This window comes from Sceloporus occidentalis, unplaced genomic scaffold (genome assembly GCF_023333645.1).
Source record: "Sceloporus occidentalis isolate IW3139 unplaced genomic scaffold, rSceOcc1.0.p SCAF_11, whole genome shotgun sequence".
Classification (NCBI taxonomy): domain Eukaryota; kingdom Metazoa; phylum Chordata; class Lepidosauria; order Squamata; family Phrynosomatidae; genus Sceloporus; species Sceloporus occidentalis.
This window is the reverse complement of record NW_028316991.1, coordinates 18,289,114-18,309,539: the sequence shown is the minus strand read 5'-3', so window position 1 is coordinate 18,309,539 and position 20,426 is coordinate 18,289,114. Positions and strand designations below refer to the sequence as shown.

Genomic DNA, 20,426 nt, shown 5'->3' with positions numbered 1-20,426 from the left:
ACGGACTGCGTCGGTACCAATATCCAACTTCAAGCCGGATATACCCGGCTCTGACAAACGGTACAGTCCGGGAATCCGAACTCCGCGCCACACCACGGACTTCCGGCCTACACAGCTGTCATGTGACTGACGGAGAGCGATAAACACCCGAGGCAACAATACTTATTAACGACGCCTACAGCAAAAATGATCCCTTTAGGATGTAGACATTGTACTGGATACCAAAAAAAAAGCTCTAGCCGTTGCTCCGATAAAATGGCTCCTGTGGTCAGACAACGTTAGTGTCTTATGTACTTAGATCTCTAGTGCGTCTAAACTACTAGCCACTTCGAAAACAAGCACTGGAACACAAAGGTTCCTACTGCCTATTCCATTGCTGTTTTATTTAGTTAGGGGTTATTATGTGCTTAATCCGCTTCTTTATTAAGAGAACAGAAGCGTACAGAATCATGGTGCGTGAGCCCAATGATTTATTCCCCCCTCTTGGTTTAGTTCGATAGGGCTTGTGAGCTGTTTCCCGTCGGAACATATTTATACATGCACCGGGTTGAGGTTGTCTGGGGTTCAGCTCGTGGTGTCATGGTGACCTCCTTGTGATGGCGAGTTACAGCAGATCGGCCCAGGTAGGCGCACCAGGCTGGGGAGGACTAATGCAGCACTAAATATCTCGCTGACATGTTACATATGGCGTGGGTTATCACGCGTGGAGTGACTGGGATGCACATTACTGTCTTGCCTTTCCATGTGACTTGGTGGCGGGGCAGAGCTGTCATGTCATTCATGTAATCACCGGTCTGTGCTTGTATTAGAGAGCACAATAGACCCGGTGTGCCAGTCTTGGCTATCAAACCCCCCAAGTGTCCCTATTAAAGGAAGGACAGTCCCTCTTTATTCTCTTTGAAGCCCCTCTTTTCTAGGAGCTCAGATTATTTGCTGGGTATGAATGTATTAAAGGGTTCGACAGCCACAATAGGGTGCATTTAAGCAGCTTGCAAATTAAATTGTTTATATAATATAAATATTATTCTTCCTAATGCCTCTCTCAGTTATATACAATGTAGTCTTGTAAAGCCCCGCCCCATGGACACGCCCCCACTGGCCGTCAGAGCTTGCCTTCTTTTTGCAATAACCCCCTTTACGCGGGTCCTGATGGGTCTATGGCACCCAGACAGCAGCTTTACGGGGGTGGCAATCGTGGGTCAGCAAGGTGTCTGCCGGAGCCGGTAGGGGAGATCATAGATCTACCTCTCGCCGGCCCGAATTAAAGGGGAACGTGAGGTCTGTCCATCCAGACGTCTGTATCTCTCTTGCAGAGCGTGATGGGATATGATGCCATATCCTGACACTCAGCACCGCAATGAAGGGAAGGGAGAGATATAGAGAAAGGGGATACCTAGTAAGAACGTTGCACTATATATATATTATTTTAATCCCTATATTTATTGAAACCCAGATTTTGTGTTCTTCTCCACACACACACACGTACCCGTGCATGAAGTAGGTTTCTCGCTCTGGGCTGTTGCCACTTAAATAATTAAGAGGACCGAGTGGGGCTTTTTTATTGCATTAGATGCTGGTGCCTTAATCCTACTTAATACCGATCTACCATTAAAGCTTCAGTTTCACGTAGAAGAAAAAAAGTAATTGCATGAACATTATATATATATATATAATATATATACACACATATACATACCGCATAATATACGCAATGTGTGTGTGTCAGTATTCTGACGTTGGCTTCTCTCGTCATTAAGCAATGGGCCACCTTTGCCAGAATGTGGTATCTTATTGATGGAAAGATGCAGCCACCAGGGAAGATCGCATCTCTCTGCGCCGTGCACCTGAAGGGGAAACACAAGCCGACCTATCATGCGCTAAGTGAGTATACAACGCGTGATTATCACTTTGGATCTAATAGTACGTAGTTATGGGCTTAAAGAGGACAAAAGTCCAGGCACACATGGGTTAATACTGTAACGGTTTTGGTGCGATTTTTTTTTTTAAAAAAATTTAACCCACACTGCAGCCTGAAATTGCCGATGTAGAGTTCACTGGGCTAATAAGCTTATATTGCAAAGGCTAGAAGAGCATTTGGTTATTCAGATCTAGATTGTAAGCTCCTTTGAGCAGGGCACTCCTCACCTTTTGTTTCTGTAAATCCTAATTGTTAAATAATGCGCTACTTGTTATGTTCTATTTTACCCATTGTACAGCGCCGCTGAATATGATGGCGCTATATAAATGTATTCATTACATTTTTTTAATTATATGCCTATTTTATTTATTTATCTCGTTTTCTAATGACTTCTTTAGCATTTGATGAGGGGCTCAACCGAATCCCGTGACTTATTCCAAGAATTTTTGCTAATTTTATGAGGCTTTTTTTTTATTTTTATACTTGTCTTATTTTTTATACAAATGTCTTATAGGTTGTACTTCCACTTAACAACACCAGGGGGTGCAGTAGGCCAGTACTTTTTGGAATTGGTTGCGTTGTATATCATTATAGCATATGATAACACGCTTACATTCCCTGCAGGTACCTTAACCATGCCTAATGTTTTGCTTATGAAAAGACATAGAACCAATGAAGCATAACAGATCACTCCTGTGTTCCAATGGCCCTTTATCACTCCCATCACTCCTGTGTTCCAATGGCCCTTTATCACTCCCATCACTCCTGTGTTCCAATGGCACGTTGTGTTCGCTGGTCCAAGTTTAAAAGGCTAATTGATCATGCCCATAAGGGAATCGGTCAAAAGGAACCACTTCATTCGGTTTACAGACCCCCCTGGTGTTAGTTGATGTTTAATTATGTTATATATATATAATGGGAGCCTTTTTTATGGAATTTGTGGTTGCCAGTCAGTTGAAACTTTTGGAATGTGAATAAATGTCTTTTTTTTTTTTCCCCAACAACAATTCTACAGTTATATGAGAAAACAAGTAAGAACACACAGGAAATATAATGTTTTTGAGAGCCAGGAGCCTCCACCTGGCCTGCTGGATTCTTGAGGATTCGAAGCCCTCTTTCTGTTTATGACTTCTGGACAGGCGCCACATGCCCTACAGTCACATGCTACATACAAGCTCATTTTTAAAGAGACAGTGCCGACCCCCCCCCCCCCCCATCACATCCAGCTACTCTTTTTGATTTATGTAAAATTATAATAATTATAATATATTTTTTTCCTGGTTTCTATTAAGAGGATTTGTTTTACTTTTTAAAGCCAATACTTTTATTGCACTTCCATTAATAACCACTAGATGTCCCCTCTTGTCTCCTAATTAATATACTGAGCAACAAACAAGGTTACGCTATACTTGAAATATTTTGTTGGAATCTTAATGATCATTTTTGTTACTCTTGAGTAACTATAGCAGCCCACTTGCACACAAGCTTTGAAATGGCAGCATAGATTATAACATTAATCCCTCTCTTACTATCGCTGAAATAAAATAAATAAAAGAAAACTTTTTTGGGGGGGGGTATTTAGTTTATAAGTATTGCCCTGTTACATGCTTTTGAACCGTCTGGCCTGCCTGCGCATGTTAGTGTTGCTATGTGACTGCTGCCCTACCTGCTTCTCTGCCCTTGACTGTGATGGCGTTAGCCTCTCCAGCCGATGGAGTTGCCAGTCGGGATTGGTACGAGGTTGCTCAATATTGGACAAGGTTCGTAGTGAACGACACATCAGGAGTGTACGGACTCCGACTCACTTTGAGTGAGCGGCATCAAGGAAGCTGCTGCCTGAGTGGTCCGTGTGACATACGAGGGTGTTTCGGCCCCTTTAAATTTGGCTGCGTGTGTAAAAATGTTAAGCGGTACCGAAGCTCTTCCGTGCAGCCCGTCTATTGAACATTGCTAGCGGAATGGGTTGTGGCCCCGTCAGAGGACGCCACCTTTGCCACAAGAAAGTTTGTGAAATGTCTGCCCTGCCCGATCTGCCCCGGCTGCTGTTATTGTGAGGTGGAAGTCAGGGTATGATGGACGCCAGGTGCCTCCTGTAACGTTCGGTGGAGGAGGAATAATGGTCTGGGGCTGCTCTGCAGGGTTCCAGTAAAGGGTATTGTTAATGCTGGAGTGTACCAAAGACAGTTTGGACAATGATCTACTTCTAGCTTTGTGGGAACAATTTGGGGAAGACCCTTTTCTATTCCAGCACGACTGAGCCCAGCGCACAAAGCAAGCTCCATAAAGACATGGGTTGGATGAGTTTGGGGTGGAAGAACTTGGCCGGCCTCACAGAGCCCTGACCTCAACCCCATCGAACACGTTTGGGATGAACTTGGAAAGAGATTGAGATCCAGGCCTTCTCATCCAACCTCAGTGTCTGACCTCACAAACACTCTACTGGATGAATGGGGAAAAATTATATAAATTACTATTCCTGCGTTAACCAGAATCGTGCCGTATATTTGAAGCATATTTCACTACTGAAGGAAGGCCTGCGGTGAACCTGCGTGATTTGCGGTGGTTTGAAGCACTTTTGTAAACAGATGACATGTTTGGGGTGGATGTGATGTGGAAGTGAATCATTCTCTTACAAAAGTACAAGTCCGGGACACAGCAGTAAATTTCTTGCCGCTCTGCAGAAGGCGCGGGGCGCTGTCCCGTCTGATGCGTAGATAGAGTTTGGACTTGTATTCGGGTAGAGAAGATGACCTTTGCTTCGTTTGTGTCACTCGTGAATGCTTGAGTGACAGCTCTTCAGTCTAATTATCGGTTCAATGTTCAAATTCAGTTGTAGAGATTATTTTTTTCATTTGGAAGAATTCACATTAAAGAACTCAAAAAAAAAATAATTAAAAAAAAAATACTTCAATATGGATTCTTCTTTAGAGGGGACTTTGAGGACATTTCTTCTGAATAGGCTTGGTGAAAAGCCAGTTTTCCCCCCAAAAAATGAGCTTTTATCTTCCTCGTCTCTCCGACCATGAAGAGAAAAGAGGCATAGATATACCAGAGAAGGTATTTTTTTTTTTTCTCGTTAGCCCCCCACATGCACATGATGTCCGCTGTTAATATATCACATGGGACAGTAAATAATGGGGGGATTCTGCAGAAACGTCACATGCAGTTAAAGAGGGAAACCACATCTCGGCCTTCATAAGCACTAAAGTGTTCCTTCAGCTGTGTGTGTGTGTGTTAGTGTTATTGTTATGGTGGAGCACAGCAAACAATGTGAGAATGCTTGGAAGGAATGGCCCCGGCAGATGATAACGGGCCCCTGGCTGTCAGGAGACGTCATGATCTACCTTGATCACCTGGATGCTCCTCAGTCAGCGTGAGCAACAATTAGTGGAGTGAAGCGCATTCTTTATTCGCCTGGAATCCAGTAATACGTTGAAAGAAGATGGGTTAACCGTTTCTTGGTCTCGTCAACGTTATGTGAGAGCTGAGATTACCATCACTCTCTGTATTTCATGCTTTTGTCTGATTCTCGGCTTCGAGCGCGGCAGGTGTCTAAGAAAAAGTGACTCGGGAGATGAAGGAGGTCTTATCTTAAACAAATCTTCCTCAAGTCGTTACACGGTCCGTTAACGTGCTATTACAAACATGAAGAACGCTTTATCTTCGTATCAAAAATATAAAAACTTTTTTTTTTTGTGTGTGTGTGTCCAAAAAGCTATGAGGAATTAACTCCTGGTGTGCCGAGCACCAGGACCCTTTGTATACCAAGTCCTTGGCGTGGTGGAAATAGAAGAACGAGGCGCTGTGTGACCCTTTTGTAACTTAATGTAGCATTAGACCGAATTTCCAAACACAACCCAGGAATAAGCTTATTAATCGTGTAAAATGTTGTCTCGTTCATACTTTTCCTGGGAACGCGTTATTCTCATGTGACAGGAAAGCAAGTGTAGAAGGTGAAAAGTTCTTTAAAAGTGGAACTGCACCATTAAAGAGCATTTTAAAAAGCCATAGTTAGGAACTCTTTAGAGCACTAGCATTTGCTTCTACGAGGTAATGGTCGTTGAAGTTCTCTCCCGCGTCGTTCAGCAGATCGACTCACGGTGAGGCTAAGAAGTGATCCGCGGGGAGTCGGCCTCCAGTAGAGACCCGTTGAGGCTGCCGATGCGCTGGACTTTGATTAGAATTGCGCGGAGCTACTGTATTTCCCCAAGTATAAGACGCTCCCATGTATAAGGCATTAATTTTGGGGGACAAAATTTTAAAGAATTACATAAAGTTATTGTACTGGCTACCTGGGTATGATATGAGTGTGATTGCTGTTAGCTGCTAGCAATTGTTAGCCATCACGCTCCTATCATGCTCAGGCAGCCAGTACTTGCACATCACTTTCAGCCTCCCTGTGCCTTCTACACACGGATCCATGCTAACACACACACACACATTCATTTACTCCCCCACCTTACCTGAACTGCAGATCTTCTGGTGCGGCTCGCAGACTTCCGTGGGGGCCGCTGTTTCCCCTCTGAGTTGCTCAAACAGGAACTGAGCGGAGTCATGTGATGCAATGTACATTCACGTGACTCCATTGGGTTCCTGTGTCACCGCGACGGATCAAGAGACGCTGCTGAGCAACACAGAGGTAAGCAGCAGGTCCCCTTTTTCTAAAAAAGGTGCGTCTTGTACATGGGGAAATACGGTACATCGAGATCATTTTTTAAGCCAATACTAGATTTTCCCGTTTCTGATTCATCTTGTGGTTCGTACGCAGGTGACTGTGGAGACCATGTTGTGGTGATCAATACCAGACATATCGCCTTCTCCGGAAACAAATGGGAGCAGAAGGTTTATTCTTCACACACGGGGTAAGTACAGAACGTGTTCGGAGGTCCTAATGACAACATTCCTGGAGCCTTTAATTTTACCGATTACGTGATCATATTCAGCAAATCGTATTCATCCTCGTAATTTAATGACTCAGACATAGAAGTACAGACCCTCCAGCGTGTGGCTCCTGGGCTGGCTTTCCAGAGTCCCCCTTTCCCAGGGTTATGGCTGTGAATGGCGGGTAAGGGAAAGCTGTGCTTAGGGGTAGCCCCAGTTAGGCTTCAGAGTATAGTCGGGAGCGAGCATAACCTGAGTGGGGAGTGAGCACCGTCCTGACTGCCGACGCAACATACTAACCTAGTGCTCTTCAACCCTCTCCTCCAGGCACACCATGATGAAGATGCGCACCCGGCAGCCATGTTAGTATTTATCACTATGCCGCCATAGCTTACAGTAGTGCTTCTCAACCTTCTCCAGGCACACCTAACGGTCCAGGATTTCGGTGTTACTCAGGTGTGTCTAAGGTGTAATACCAAAATCCTGAACTGAGGGTTGAGGAGCACTGCTGTAAGGTATGGCGGCATAGCAATAAATACTAACATGGCTTCCGGGTGCGCATCTTCATCATGTCACAGAATGCTCGTTGTGCCCACAGTATTATGTGATCGAGCAGAAGGCAGTGTGAGTGAGTGAGCGTGCATGCGCATGCCACAACCAGGCAGCTATATATACCATTTTACTCGCACATATATGTCCTTTTTACCCGCAGGGGCTGCTCTAAGAGCCATTATCCCGCAGTTAATAAATCTATACATGGTGTTTATTATCAGATGCCTGTCTTTTAACATCTCTATGTGTATCGTGTGTATATTTCCCACTCAGGTACCCCGGAGGATTCCGACAAGTGACTGCAGCCGAGCTCCACCGCAGGGACCCGACGGCGGTGAGTGACGCAGAACGTTTTGCGTAACTTTTTTCCACGTTGTTCGCAAGCGTAATACGTGTATTCAATTCGCGATTCCAAGGAGCGAAAGCTAAATCGTTTTCGTTTAAGGATTTTTTGGGGCGTTTCTGACTTTTTTTATTTGATTGATATTTTTTTTTTTTTTTTTTGCTCTTGAAACTATTTTTTTTCCTTTTAGTAAATCATTTTCTGATGTTAATACATTTTTAAGAAGCCTGAGGGAAAGCACATGCTTAGATCAGTTAAGATTTCACCTGCTGCCCTGCAATGTATCAGAGTGAACCTGACAAACTTTTCGCATATTTTTCTTTCAAATACAGTGTAATTTGTAAAACATTTTTTTGTTACAAATATGTGTACAATATCCCCCCCAGGTTCCCCTACTCTAGTTGTTTCCCCTTTAGCATTTTTCCTTCTTATCGTAGGCTTCTTCTCACCTCCCACCGGTCTCTTTTCTTGTTAGCCATATGCCCCCATCTTCATGCCATGCAACAAAAAATACATAATACAGGGATATAACGTCCCCGTGTTATAGCGTATCCTGTGGGCTCTTGTCTGTGTAAAAAATACCTTGTTAATTCATAAAACGGAGCAAGAATTCATCCCACGCCCTTGTTAATTCAGTTTTTGTCACTTACCAAAATTACCACTAGATGGCAGTGTAACAGCACAGAATAACATTATAATCACATGCTATAATAATCATATTATTTCGATTATTAATGGGAAATGATCTATTAAAACAAACCAGCTTGATGTTTTATTCACATATTCCTTTATTTATTATTGCTACCGTTAGAAAAAAGTTCCACATTTTTAGGGTTAGTGTCAGCAATTGACAAAAAGTGATACATTTTAACTTTATGTAGCGGTGGTTGTTGGATGTTGCGCCTGAAAAAATGAACATAATCACAATTGTGTGAGTTTAACAATCCAACTTGATTTAATAGATTGTGAGCATGTAAGAAACGGGCCGTGTCGGCTTTGTATGTTGCCAGCTTTAATGTTGTTGTTGGGTTTTTTAATGGAATCTGTATAAATCAAATGTTAGGTAAATGGAAACGGCTTTACGTTTGGGGCAACCTGCTATATTTGCACATGCAGAATAGCTGGGGGGTTTGCTTCAGAGTACCCGTGCCTTTAAAGGGGGGATACCAAATACCTTTAAATGGACCTTACCTCTATCGTGTATTATAGTGTATCAAGTGTATACCATGGAAGCGTCTATACTTCTGTTCAGTCTCCTCGTTATGTTATCTCTGCCCTAGATAAGTTGCTGATAGGTTCCAACCCTAATAAAAGAGGGCATTGCAAAGGGGGCTTTTCCCCGGAATATGCCCCATATGACAGCGGGGTGCGTGGTATATATATATATATATATATATATATATATATATATATATATATATTAGTATTCCCTCTGGAAAGGTTGGATGAATTATTTCAGATTAGATTATGCTTGTTCTGCTACAGGCTGCTGCTGCTGATCTCCGCTCCAGTTCTGTAAAGAGGGGTTTAACTCTTGGACAAAAAAACATTTATTGCCGTCTCCAGCTTTTTTTTTTTTTTCCCCGTTTCTATGACAACAACCTATTGGTGCGTGTTATCTTGTCCCGTGACAAGTGTTCCTGGCAAAAAATATGATTGAGACAGAATGTCACTTGATTAAAGAATTCCGCAGAGTAGATGGAACAGCACTTTTTAAGGTTTAAAAGCCGCTGATCAGCCGGTAGGGAAGGGGAGTTCAGTTGCCAGATAGATCTCTGAAAAATGAATGAGAAATGCATTATTTTTTTTATTAGAGAAGAAAAAGAAAGAAAAAAAGCTAATGTTGGCACAGCCTCAGACAAAAATATTGTTTAAAAAAAAACTTTTAATATCAAGACAAGAAAATATAAATAAGCAGATAAATGTCTATTGTTGTTATTATTATTATTATATGAACAAATGTAGGCAGGAAAAATATAAAAGGAACCCAAATACCTATTTTAGGGATAGGTATTCTGCATAACTCATAAAATATGATGGTTAGCAATCAGATACCAGGCCTCCAAAATGTGCCTTTAAATAAACAAAAAAATGCTAACTGTGTCTGTAATTAAATTGTGCAGCAAACATCTCTAGATCTCCCCCCCCCCCCCCCAGGTATAGCCCACGTATTAATTGGTCACTCTCTATTATTGTTATTTATTTATATCTCACAAACCATTTACGCTGGGCTTCTTACAGTCCATACATTCAAAGGGTCCGGCAAAAGCTAACTAAAGCTAAGAATTACTAAAATAAAACTAAGATAATCTGATACATTAGATAAAGCGAGCCCTGCTTATAATCTAGAGAAATTTATTAGAAGCATCTTAAAAATGGAAGGGGATGTATAAAGCTGCGACGACGTAGAGAAGGGAATCTGTAGCCCGTGGCATAAATTCCTGCAATAGCCATCTAATTGTGGCCCGGTACGGTGAGTAAGGGTATTATCTGTCAGTGGATTCACATTCCTTCCTTCCAGGTAGGTTTTAATCACCCTTGTGACAGACAGCCCTCAGCTGTTGGGTAATCTGCGTAAACAGAGAGACTTTCCAGCATGTTCCGTGTCTTACAAGATCTCACACGTCCGCAGTGGTGTCAGCCTCGCACCCCGGTAGGGATCCGGGACGTTGTTTTGGATGAATGAACTACTTTGGAACTTTTATCTTCCACTTCAAGATCCAAATCCCTGTGAAATGTTGGAACGTTTGTTATTTACCTTCATATCAGAAGTGACCTACCATTAACGTGCGTTTTCTGGGCTCTATGGACACATTGCTTCTTAAAGACAAAAAAAAAATTTTTGAAATCTGTCCTAAATTCTGCATAGGTTTGTCTGAGTTATGGGAACTTTTTGAGTACTACTGTCATTGTTAGGATGTAAATATCTGAATATTCTGATAAAGATTTTGGGGATTGAAACACAGGAACTCCCACTACTTTTCTTATTACTAGTACCTTATTAAAAATACATTTCCAAAAGTGATTTTGTTTTTTCAAGCTGCTCGATAGTGGCCATTTGTATCTGTTCTAGATGTGTTATTTTACACATATCATACTGCCTGTGGGAAGAAGTAGGATGGCTCAGTCTTAATTACTCAGCAGGACTCCCTGAACAATAAAAGGCTATGGAGGAACAGAATTAATTAACATTGCCATAAAGAATCAGCTCAATGTGGTGTTGGTGCAGGGAAAGTCACCTAAAATATCACATGACTGATGGCGATGGTGGACTCCGGGAATGCAGATAAAGGGTGATAATGAGATAAAACCAGAGGTCAACGCCAACCTCATTATTATATACAGCGGTGTGCTTAATGATCAAGGAGAAGACTTTTTCCTAACAGACTTCCCAAAAAAGACATTTCACAGATCCCTGCTTAGTGTTCAGGATATTTTTATATATATATATATATATATATATATATATATAATATTGTCATGCCTACCTGTCCGGCTGGGGTCCCTCAGCGTTCCTCGCGCCCGTCCTCCTCGTGTGTTGCCGTGCGTGCGGCGCGCACACGAGGGGGCGTGTGTATCGGGCAGGCACGCCTCTCTGCCACTGACAGTCCTGATCGGGCTGCCGCTACATGTCAGCAGCGATCGAAGAGACGATCCGCCGCTACATGCTCACGGCACCCGACCAGTACCTCTTCTGCCTGTGTGGCGCCGCCGCGTCGCTCGCTGCGGCAGCACAGGCAGAGAGGACATTGGGGTTAGCCGCCGCGGGCATGTTCGATCGCCGCTGCCTGTCCACGGTGGCTGTCTCCTTCCTCTCCTGCCTGTGTGGCGCTTCCGCGTCATTCGCGGAGGTACCACAGGCAGGAGGGTTTGTTTTGTTGCCATCGCGACGATACTTCTCTTGCGCCAGTCGCGATGACGTCATCGTACCTGCTCTCCCGCCATTGGTCCTATTTAAACTTCCTGGTCCTGTGTTTCCTTGCCCGTTCAACGAGTCCATATCATTGTTCTCGGGGTGTTTGTTTCGCTTGTGCCTTTTTGATTGCTATTTTTGTGTACCATACCTTGGCTATTGTTCTTTGACTACGATCCTGCGCTGCCCGTCCTGACCTTGGCTATTGTTCTTAGACTACGATCCTGCGCTGCCCGTCCCGACCTTGGCTATTGTTTTTTGACTACGCTCCTGTGCTGCCTGCCTCGATCCCGGCTTGTTTATCGGATATTCTCGCCATTCCTGCATTGTGGGTCCATCACCTGTGGTGCCTGATTCCACGTAACATATATAATATAAAATCCAGTGAGCCATTTGCTTGTATAAGCAGGCTGTCCGCGAGTGAATATTTTACATCCACCGAATAAAAGGTGTATTCAGGAGCGGTGGAATCTCTCGTACTTTTATTGGGTTGCGTGAAATCTATTTACGTAATTCATAAAATCTCTCCGCTCGTGGCAGCTGTACCAATAAACTAATGGACGGCATCTCCCTTCTCAACGAGAAAGAACAAACACTGCGGCCATCATAATCCCCTGACAGGTACCTGACCTGAAACCATTAAAGCTACAAGAATCCCAACTGGAAACCAGACAGAGGTCATGTCTCTTGATGGAAGTGATGGACACCGTGTTCATCAACACTCATCGATGCAAGTCCCCGCAAGGGAACACACATGATTCTCTACCAAAACTACTAAACGTTTCATTATGTATGGGGGGGGGGGGGGGGTTAACCAAAGAAGGAAGATAAAACTTTACCACTTTAGCCGGAAGGCTTTCCACTTATCTACCACCCTCTCAGTAAAGTAAAATCACAGCCACACAGAATGGAAGAGATAAAAAAACAATTTGATGAACACATTGTCTAAAAAAAAAAAAAAAAAAAAAAAAATGTAAAAAAGATTATTATAGCGTGTACTTATTTATTATTATTATTATTATATGTACTTATATTTATTATTAATATATTTATTATATGTACTTTATTATATTGTTTAAGTTATATTTTATTATCTGTACTTATTTATTTAGCATGTATATAGAATGTACTTTTATAAAGCATCTAATATGGAATGTGTGTGGAAAAAACAAGGAATGATATTTTTTTTTTCAATAAATTAAGTGAAAAATATATATATTTTTATTATTATTAATATTATTATTGTCCCATAGATCATAAAACTATCTGTTTACGGAATGCTACCAAAAAACCTGCACAGAAGGACGATGATGCAGAGGCTGCACCTCTTCGCTGAGAATGTAAGTGTAACGTTTACATAGACAGACACTTTGTTTCTCTAACCCCGATACACTAACCATTTGTTTAGTATCTGCGCCGCAATGAATTACGTTCAGCACGGGTCCCGATAAGACCAAGGTCACCTGCAGATGTCCACACAGCGGCCAGAATGAGGACTTCTCAAACTTACCGCTGCACCTGCGGATTTTACCCACCTTTTGAAACGGGGTCTTGTACGGTTTAACAGCCTTAATGCCGATGTTTCTGGCAACACAGATGCTGGGCCAGACTACATAGTAAATCTTCACGAGGTAATAACAACCGGCTGGTAAAATTATAAGGTGGAACGTGACGCGTTAGACGGTAGCGCCCTACCTGATGGCAATTTTACAACTTCAGGAGGAAACTGCTTAGGGGAAAAAAAATACAGTCTGTAGCGTTCCAGCCTTTCATTTATTCCACGGCTTCTTCCCGTGAGCGGAGGTTTAACATTTTATGGCGGATCGCATGGGAAAACTTGATTTTTTTTTTTTTATTTTTTTTTTTTTAATTCCTTTCCATATACGTCGTTAAATTCTGCTAACTCCCGTGGGGGTTCGTTTAACATATTAACAGGGATCACAAGCTTTGCCCAAAATCTTTTCTAGGAAATGTTCTAGCAAACATTTCACGGATTTTTAAAAAATAAATTGCTAATTTAAGGTACGTAGTTTGTTTATATTTTTGTCTTCATGAGTATTTGGTAAGTAAGCAGTTCTCGCGTTTGGTAACACCGAATCCTTATAGAAAGCAGATTGTTAAAGTAATAACTAAATCCTGAGGACTGTTGCGCTTTTTGGGTTAATTAAGGAACCTATATCTCTATGTGGATAAAACCCAGGAGGGGATGGATGGATTTGGGCAAAATTAACCTCATCCTACATAGATTTGAGTTCATCAACAATGAATATAGAAGTTCACGATTTAGCTGTGAAAGCCCCAAGATATTAAATTATCCTCATTCAAGCCGTAGGTGGAGATCTGTTTCTTCTCATATTTCTGATTTTTTACGTTGTTCCAGGAAATTCCAGACGACATCATGAAGAATCTTGTTACGGAGATCCGACAACCGAGGATAGTTCCAAAGAGACTGGATGAATATTCTCAGGATGAAATTGATGCTTTCCCAAGACTCTGGACTCCGTAAGTCTATATTATGAATGGGTCTTCTATACCATTCATTGAGCATATATCTCATTGTATATTACGCCCAGGCCCGGACTGGGACAAAAAAAATAGGCCCGGGCATTTTTATTTATTTATTTATTGTTAAAGCCCACCCTTCATGCACCATCTTTGCATTTACTCACTCAGTCACACAAATCATTAACACATTCATTAATGCAGTCTCACAAATCATTCAAGCAATTCATCCACACGTAAATTCATTAATTGTCATACGCATTCACACAATTCATCCACACATTTATTCATTCATTCTCATACGCATTCACATTACCCCCTCTCCCCATCTTATCTGCCCCTTCTCACTATGTTCCCCCTTTTACTATGTTCCCCTTCCCCACTTCTCAATATGAACCCCCTCTCACTATCTATCCCCTCTCCCCCTTTCTCACTATCTAACCCCCCTCTGCCCCTTCTCACTGCATCCCCCTCCCTCACCCTACTTACCTTGTTGCCGGAGCAAGCAGCAACTGCGACCTGGCCCGCGGTAAGGCCGGCCCTGGTGGGGGCTTCCCGGCCCCTTAGAGTGGCGGACCCGGTCGCAGTTGCGGCAGGCTTAAGGGGCAGGTGCCCTTTTATGCCCTGTGTTAATGTGGCCGTAGAGGCCGCATAGGCCCAGTCAATCCGGTCCTGACTGGGCCTATTTTAAGGTAGGGGCCTGGAGCTACAGCTCCATCAGCCCCTAAGTCAATCCGGCCCTGCTTTACGCCTGATTACGCCTATATACTGTGTGCCATTATTGGTGACGGCAAGGTATGTTTTATGGGGCAATGCAGAGGGAGGTGGACATATTCCTGGTGGAGTTTGCGAAATGGCTAATAATTTAAGTAAATTAGAAGAATGGTTGGGTGCGTGCGGCAACTGCGGTTCAATGCTGAGAAATGTAAACTAACGGTGGAGTTCATACTGGTGGCAGTTCAAAGGAGGGCTACATCAATGGGGAATGGTTTGCCCGATAAAAATGATCGGCAAAGACTGAACGTGTATAGCTTGGAGGAGAGAAAAGAGAGACGGAGCGTAATAGAAGCACATGAAGGGATTTCGCAAATACAAGTAGTATGTTTATTTTGAAAGAGGAGAAATAGTAGGACAAGAGATCATGATCTAAAGCCAGAGTCGGAGGCTTGGATGTAACGTAAGGAAGCTTTTCTTCATTGAGATGGTGGTAGATAAGTGGAATAGCCGTCCGGCGATGAGGTTAATGCAGCGAGAGAAGTCCCAGTAGCTTCTGACACTACATCTTCCTTTTCTACATGTATCGAGTTGGAATAAAGACTCAATCTTCTCTTGGGCCAGTACACCATTTTCCCTATAATGCGTGCCCGCTAAGAGTACAGAGTAATCCATCGCACTTGACTTTCGTCGTTCCCCAGCTGTAATAGTGAGCTGTGCTGGTGGCTCGTAGACGGCGGCTTCGTGTGTTTTGTTGGCTTTATTGCTAATGGTCTTTGTCTTCGGACGTTAAAACTTTTTAAATGATGCGTATGAAAGCCTCCGACGTCTGAAACTCAGGCCCTGGGTCACATTGTGCGCTTAATCCAAAGTTATAAATGCTTTCTGTGCGTTTTATATCCCTTATTACTTGGCTAAACTCCCTTTTTGTACTTCTTAGCCAAAGCCTTCCGGTGTGAGACGCGGCTCCATGTCTAAAGGTCTCTTTATGCCCCCCCCCCCCATGTTTTCTTATATTGTCCGTTTGTCTCGGCTTCTTTAGTTCTTAGCTCTGCTGTAAATGTTCTGCGCGTAATAATTCTCCCTATTTAAATTGATGAATGGAAATGAATCGCCACTCTCGTTTCCAGAACGTTCAATTAGTTTAGGCGTGTTAAGTAATGATAAAAAAACGCTTTGAAGCCAATTGGCGACGGTCGGAGCTCCGCGCGTCTACTGGGAAGACCGGGGGCGCGCCTGCTGTATCCCCTGAAATCGGAGCGTAATATATTTCCATACCAAGAGGGAAATCATTATGCGGCTATTGGAGAATGCCAGCCGAGCCTGAAATTATGCCTTGTAAACAAAGAGAAACATTTCTATCCCACTCATCTTTGGATCACGGTTATAAACATCTAGCGTTTCGGCTGATAAAAGAAGTCCGGTGCCATGCAAAGTGATTTTAAAGAGCTTATTATACGCCACAGCCGCCATTGTTTTATTTACCCGGAAGAATTAAGCGGCCCTTTCAGATAATTCTCTCGTTATCGATGAGTAGAACTAAAGTTCCGTGTGTTATTATCTTTAATGCGTTTGTAAAATGTTGTGTGTCCTTGGTTTTTTCCAAAGCGAGAAAAGTTTGTGATGTGAAATAGAGAGGTAGGGAGAGGTTAATACCCCGATCTGTACCTTTACCAGCGGGGGAGTGCATGGGCGGGAATTCTCCCGTAATTACCAATTACTCCATATGAATGATGAATGGGACACACTACACATCTTTTACACACACCAGGCACCATCACACTGATGCACACACACCATTCTCATCCAAACTGACACGCACAAACACCATTCTCATCCAAACTGACACACACACACACACCATTCTCATCCAAACTGACGCACACACACACCATTCTCATCCAAACTGACGCACACACACCACACTGACGCACACACACCATTCTCATCCAAACTGACACACACACCATTCTCATCCAAACTGACGCACACACACCACACTGACGCACACACACCATTCTCATCCAAACTGACACACACACGTCACACTGACACACACCATTCTCATCCAAACTGACACACGCCCTTACGAAAAATTACTGCAGTTTTTCTGAAGTAATACTGCAGTTTTTTGGACATGAAAAAACTGCAATACTGCACTTTTACTGCAGTATTACTGCACATTTACTGCAGTTTTACTGCATTTGTACTTCACTGTACTGCAGTTTTACTGCACATTTACCGCACTTTTTTTTTTATATTGCAAACCTGCAGTTGTACTTCAATGTACTGTAGCTTTATTGCATTTGTACTTCCGTACAAAAATAACTGCAGTAAAACTGCAGTACAGTGAAGTACAAATGCAGTAAAACTGCAGTAAAAGTGCAGTATTGCAGTTTTTTCATGTCCAAAAAACTGCAGTATTACTTCAGAAAAACTGCAGTAATTTTTTCGTAAGGGACACACACCATTCTCATCCAAACTGACACACACACACACCATTCTCATCCAGACACACACTCCACACTGACACACACACACACACACACCATTCTCATCCAGACACACACTCCTTTTAACCCTTTTAACCCTTCCTAGAGCTCCTTATTAAGAAACAAACAACAAAAGCAAACCTCTTTTTTTTTATCATCCAGGTTCCTACCAACCCCTTTCTACCGATGCCCCCTAATTTAACCCAGCGTTTCTCCTTTTAACTTCTCATGGTTAATTTCTTATTTCCAGCATGCCTGTTTTCTCTGCCCCTGTAAAGAATAAAACAAACCCCATTTGCACTTCCATGTCCTCCTCCTTGTACCACCCCCAGTTTAATACTAAAGGCCACTCTACCTACCCTATTAAGGGTCTTTGACGGCTCAGTACAGAATTTGTGTGGCTGCCGTGGGTCACATGACCAGGCATCTGGTTTTGCATCTGAAACCATGAAAACCGACCTGGAGCTCTTTACAGACATTTCCATCATCGGCAATTAGTCAAACAAAATATCTGTAATTATACTTTTTACAATCCTATTACATGGCGAACAAAGAAACGGGGCGAGCAGTAAATTATAGGGGGTCGGATACCTACTGTCTGCTTTTGTGAGCTCAACAAAAACGAGAGGTCGGCCGGGACAGATGTTTCTGAAGGGCTGGTCTTACAGGCTGTTAGTACAATTCTAATCGTATTTAGTTCCCAGTAGTACCTATGGTATCCCCCATACTTCAATGGTAAAGAACATCAAACCAATGATTACACCGTGTATATGTGCTGCGTCACCACGTGGAATTTGCTGGGACACCTACTCACCTTTTTAGTTATGAGCTCCATCAACCAATTAAAAATATTGGGTACTTTGAGACCGTAGGTGGATTTTTGTAACACATATTACTAGATCAGGGCCATTTCTCAAAAAATATATATTTCTGTTCCTATCATATTAATGTGCTTTATATCTTTTTTTTTTTTTGTTTTTTTTTTTGTTTTTTAAACTGTATGCATAGACTCCACAGAACCAAAACTTAATGTTTCTTGTCCATTTTATATAAAAAAAAAAATGTAAGTTTATTAATGTAAAATATGTATAGGTGATGGGTTCCCTATATGATGCACGGGCTCACATGAAGTCCTGTGTACTTGTGTGGGAAAACTCCCCCATTGATTTAATCGGGAGTGCTTTCCTGCCCTCGGTTGACTGCTTCAAGCAGCCAATCAGCGGTGAGAATTGTCAGACAAAAACAGGAGCAAGCGATTGAGCAGCGCATCAGTTTTAAGAAAATCATGACAACGTGGAGAGGTAAACGTCTCATGCGTTCTTCTTGGGGCGTAATCATAGAGAATTGTAAGACCGCAGAGGAGGCTGGGAACTGCAGCTTCTCCTTAGGGTATTTTATTTTAATTTTTTCACCTTTTAAAGAATGCACACAGTACTGTAATCTGCCGTCTTCCTTGGTAAGCCGGTCAATATTTTGTTGGCTTTTGTGAACCGCAATGCAAACCATACGAGTATTCCCGGAACCTGCATTACACGTATCTGATCCCTGAAAGAATAAAAATCCCCGCGAGCCCCGGCTGGCGCGTTTAGTCCGTAACTAATTGTGCTAAATTATCATCTACTTTGTGTTCCAAGTTTGAAAAGGACATTCAGATGAGGTCTTGTTGCAACAAAAACGCTTTAATGGCTCCTTTTGATGTTTGGAAGTTTAGAACCAGTAAAGGGCAATAAAACGCCAGGCTTTGTCATTTCCTATCTCTACTCATTGGCGTTTTTTTTTGCTTTTCTAACCTTCACACCACCCTTACGCCATCAACCGGGATCCGCTGCCCGGAATCCTTTCTGCAAAGGTAATAAGATTAACCTTTCCTCTTTTAACTGAAAGACGCAAGGAGAATCCTCGTGATTTCTTTTCTGGTTTAATTAACTTTGATTTGGTCGCATCCAAAATCTGTCTACAAAGTAACGGACAACACTACAGCTTGGGATAATTGGGGTTTTTTTCGCTTTATAAAGTTACAAGTTAAAGTGTTCCTTTTCGCCAAAGTTTCTGTGACTTCTTTGTAATTAAGGAGAAGAGTCCAAGTCACATTCCTACGGTTCAAGAGATTAAAACGAAACGCATGACTAGACCTCAAGTGAAACCGTTGACGATAATCTTTGTTTCGGGGACAATGGCAGACGTGCTTGAGGTTCTCGAAGCGGCAGCTAAGCAGCGAGACCTGGAATTTGTGTAGCGTGTTCAGAGACGAATGAAACAAAGACCCGATGAATGAAAGATTGGGTCAACCGACACATTCTGTGGCTCGCATCACCTGTCACATTCGGTTCTTATGGAGCCTTCTCTGTCATTGACTAAAACATGCCCCGTGGTGGTGATTTGCTCCAGTTGTATGATTGCCTCAGGGGGGAGGAAAATCAGACTTGTCCGTGAATCGTAACTGGGTTCTCATTTGGGCGTTTGAGATATTGTGTAATGTACGTGGAAGTCGGTTTAACTTTTTGCTGAGTAGAGGGCATGATACAGGAGGTGAGTGTGCGAATGTGTCAGGATGAGTGTGTGTGTAAATGTGTTGGTGTGTGCTAGAGGCATTGTGGATATGTTTAGAGAGCGTGTTTGTAAATATGTGTGCCAGTGTGTGTTACTTGGAAAAGCCAAGGGGCCGATGGGGCATTACCACCCCCTAGGGCAGAAAGTGCCGGCCCTTCCCCGTCTATAGAGATATTATAAGAGGACATTTGGCTGCAATAAGCGGGAACTACCGACACCATAAGGGTTTTTCCTCCTCCTTTCTTGGAGGATCAATGGAGAGACATTATCAGAATCCATTCTCTATCCAGTCGCTGTCAAAACAACGTTGCCATACCGCCACACGCAAAATCATTTTATCTTGATTAGATTCCAAGTAATAAAGGAGGTGGGGGAAACGCGTCTTTGTCTGAAACACGCCAGAGATTTGTATGAATTGGCTATGCGAGTTCGGCTAGAACTCAGACAGTTCCCTTAATCTTATTCCCATACAAACCGTCGCACATTCTATAAAACCTAAGCAAGATTTTATGCGAAATCCGCTACTTGACTCGGTAGTTTAAATTGGCACAAATCATACCG

General features: G+C 42.7%; 1 protein-coding gene across 1 annotated transcript; it reads left to right on the top strand.

The window, feature by feature from the left end:
* The first annotated feature begins 596 nt into the window (after window positions 1-596).
* On the top strand, window positions 597-14,113 carry LOC149305654 (large ribosomal subunit protein uL13m-like). Its single transcript, XM_089477486.1, has 6 exons — window positions 597-623; window positions 1,758-1,881; window positions 6,687-6,780; window positions 7,625-7,685; window positions 12,861-12,947; window positions 13,988-14,113. The coding sequence occupies exons 1-6, from the start codon at window positions 597-599 to the stop codon at window positions 14,111-14,113; spliced, it is 519 nt and encodes a 172-aa protein (XP_089333612.1).
* Window positions 14,114-20,426: the final 6,313 nt, after the last annotated feature.

Excerpts from the sequence above, each read along its gene's own strand:
- LOC149305654 (XM_089477486.1), top strand. The coding sequence starts at position 597 with ATGGCGAGTTACAGCAGATCGGCCCAG. Across the intron at positions 6,781-7,624 it reads GTTTATTCTTCACACACGGG|GTACCCCGGAGGATTCCGAC; the intron begins GTAAGTACAGAA and ends TTTCCCACTCAG. Across the intron at positions 12,948-13,987 it reads TGCACCTCTTCGCTGAGAAT|GAAATTCCAGACGACATCAT; the intron begins GTAAGTGTAACG and ends ACGTTGTTCCAG.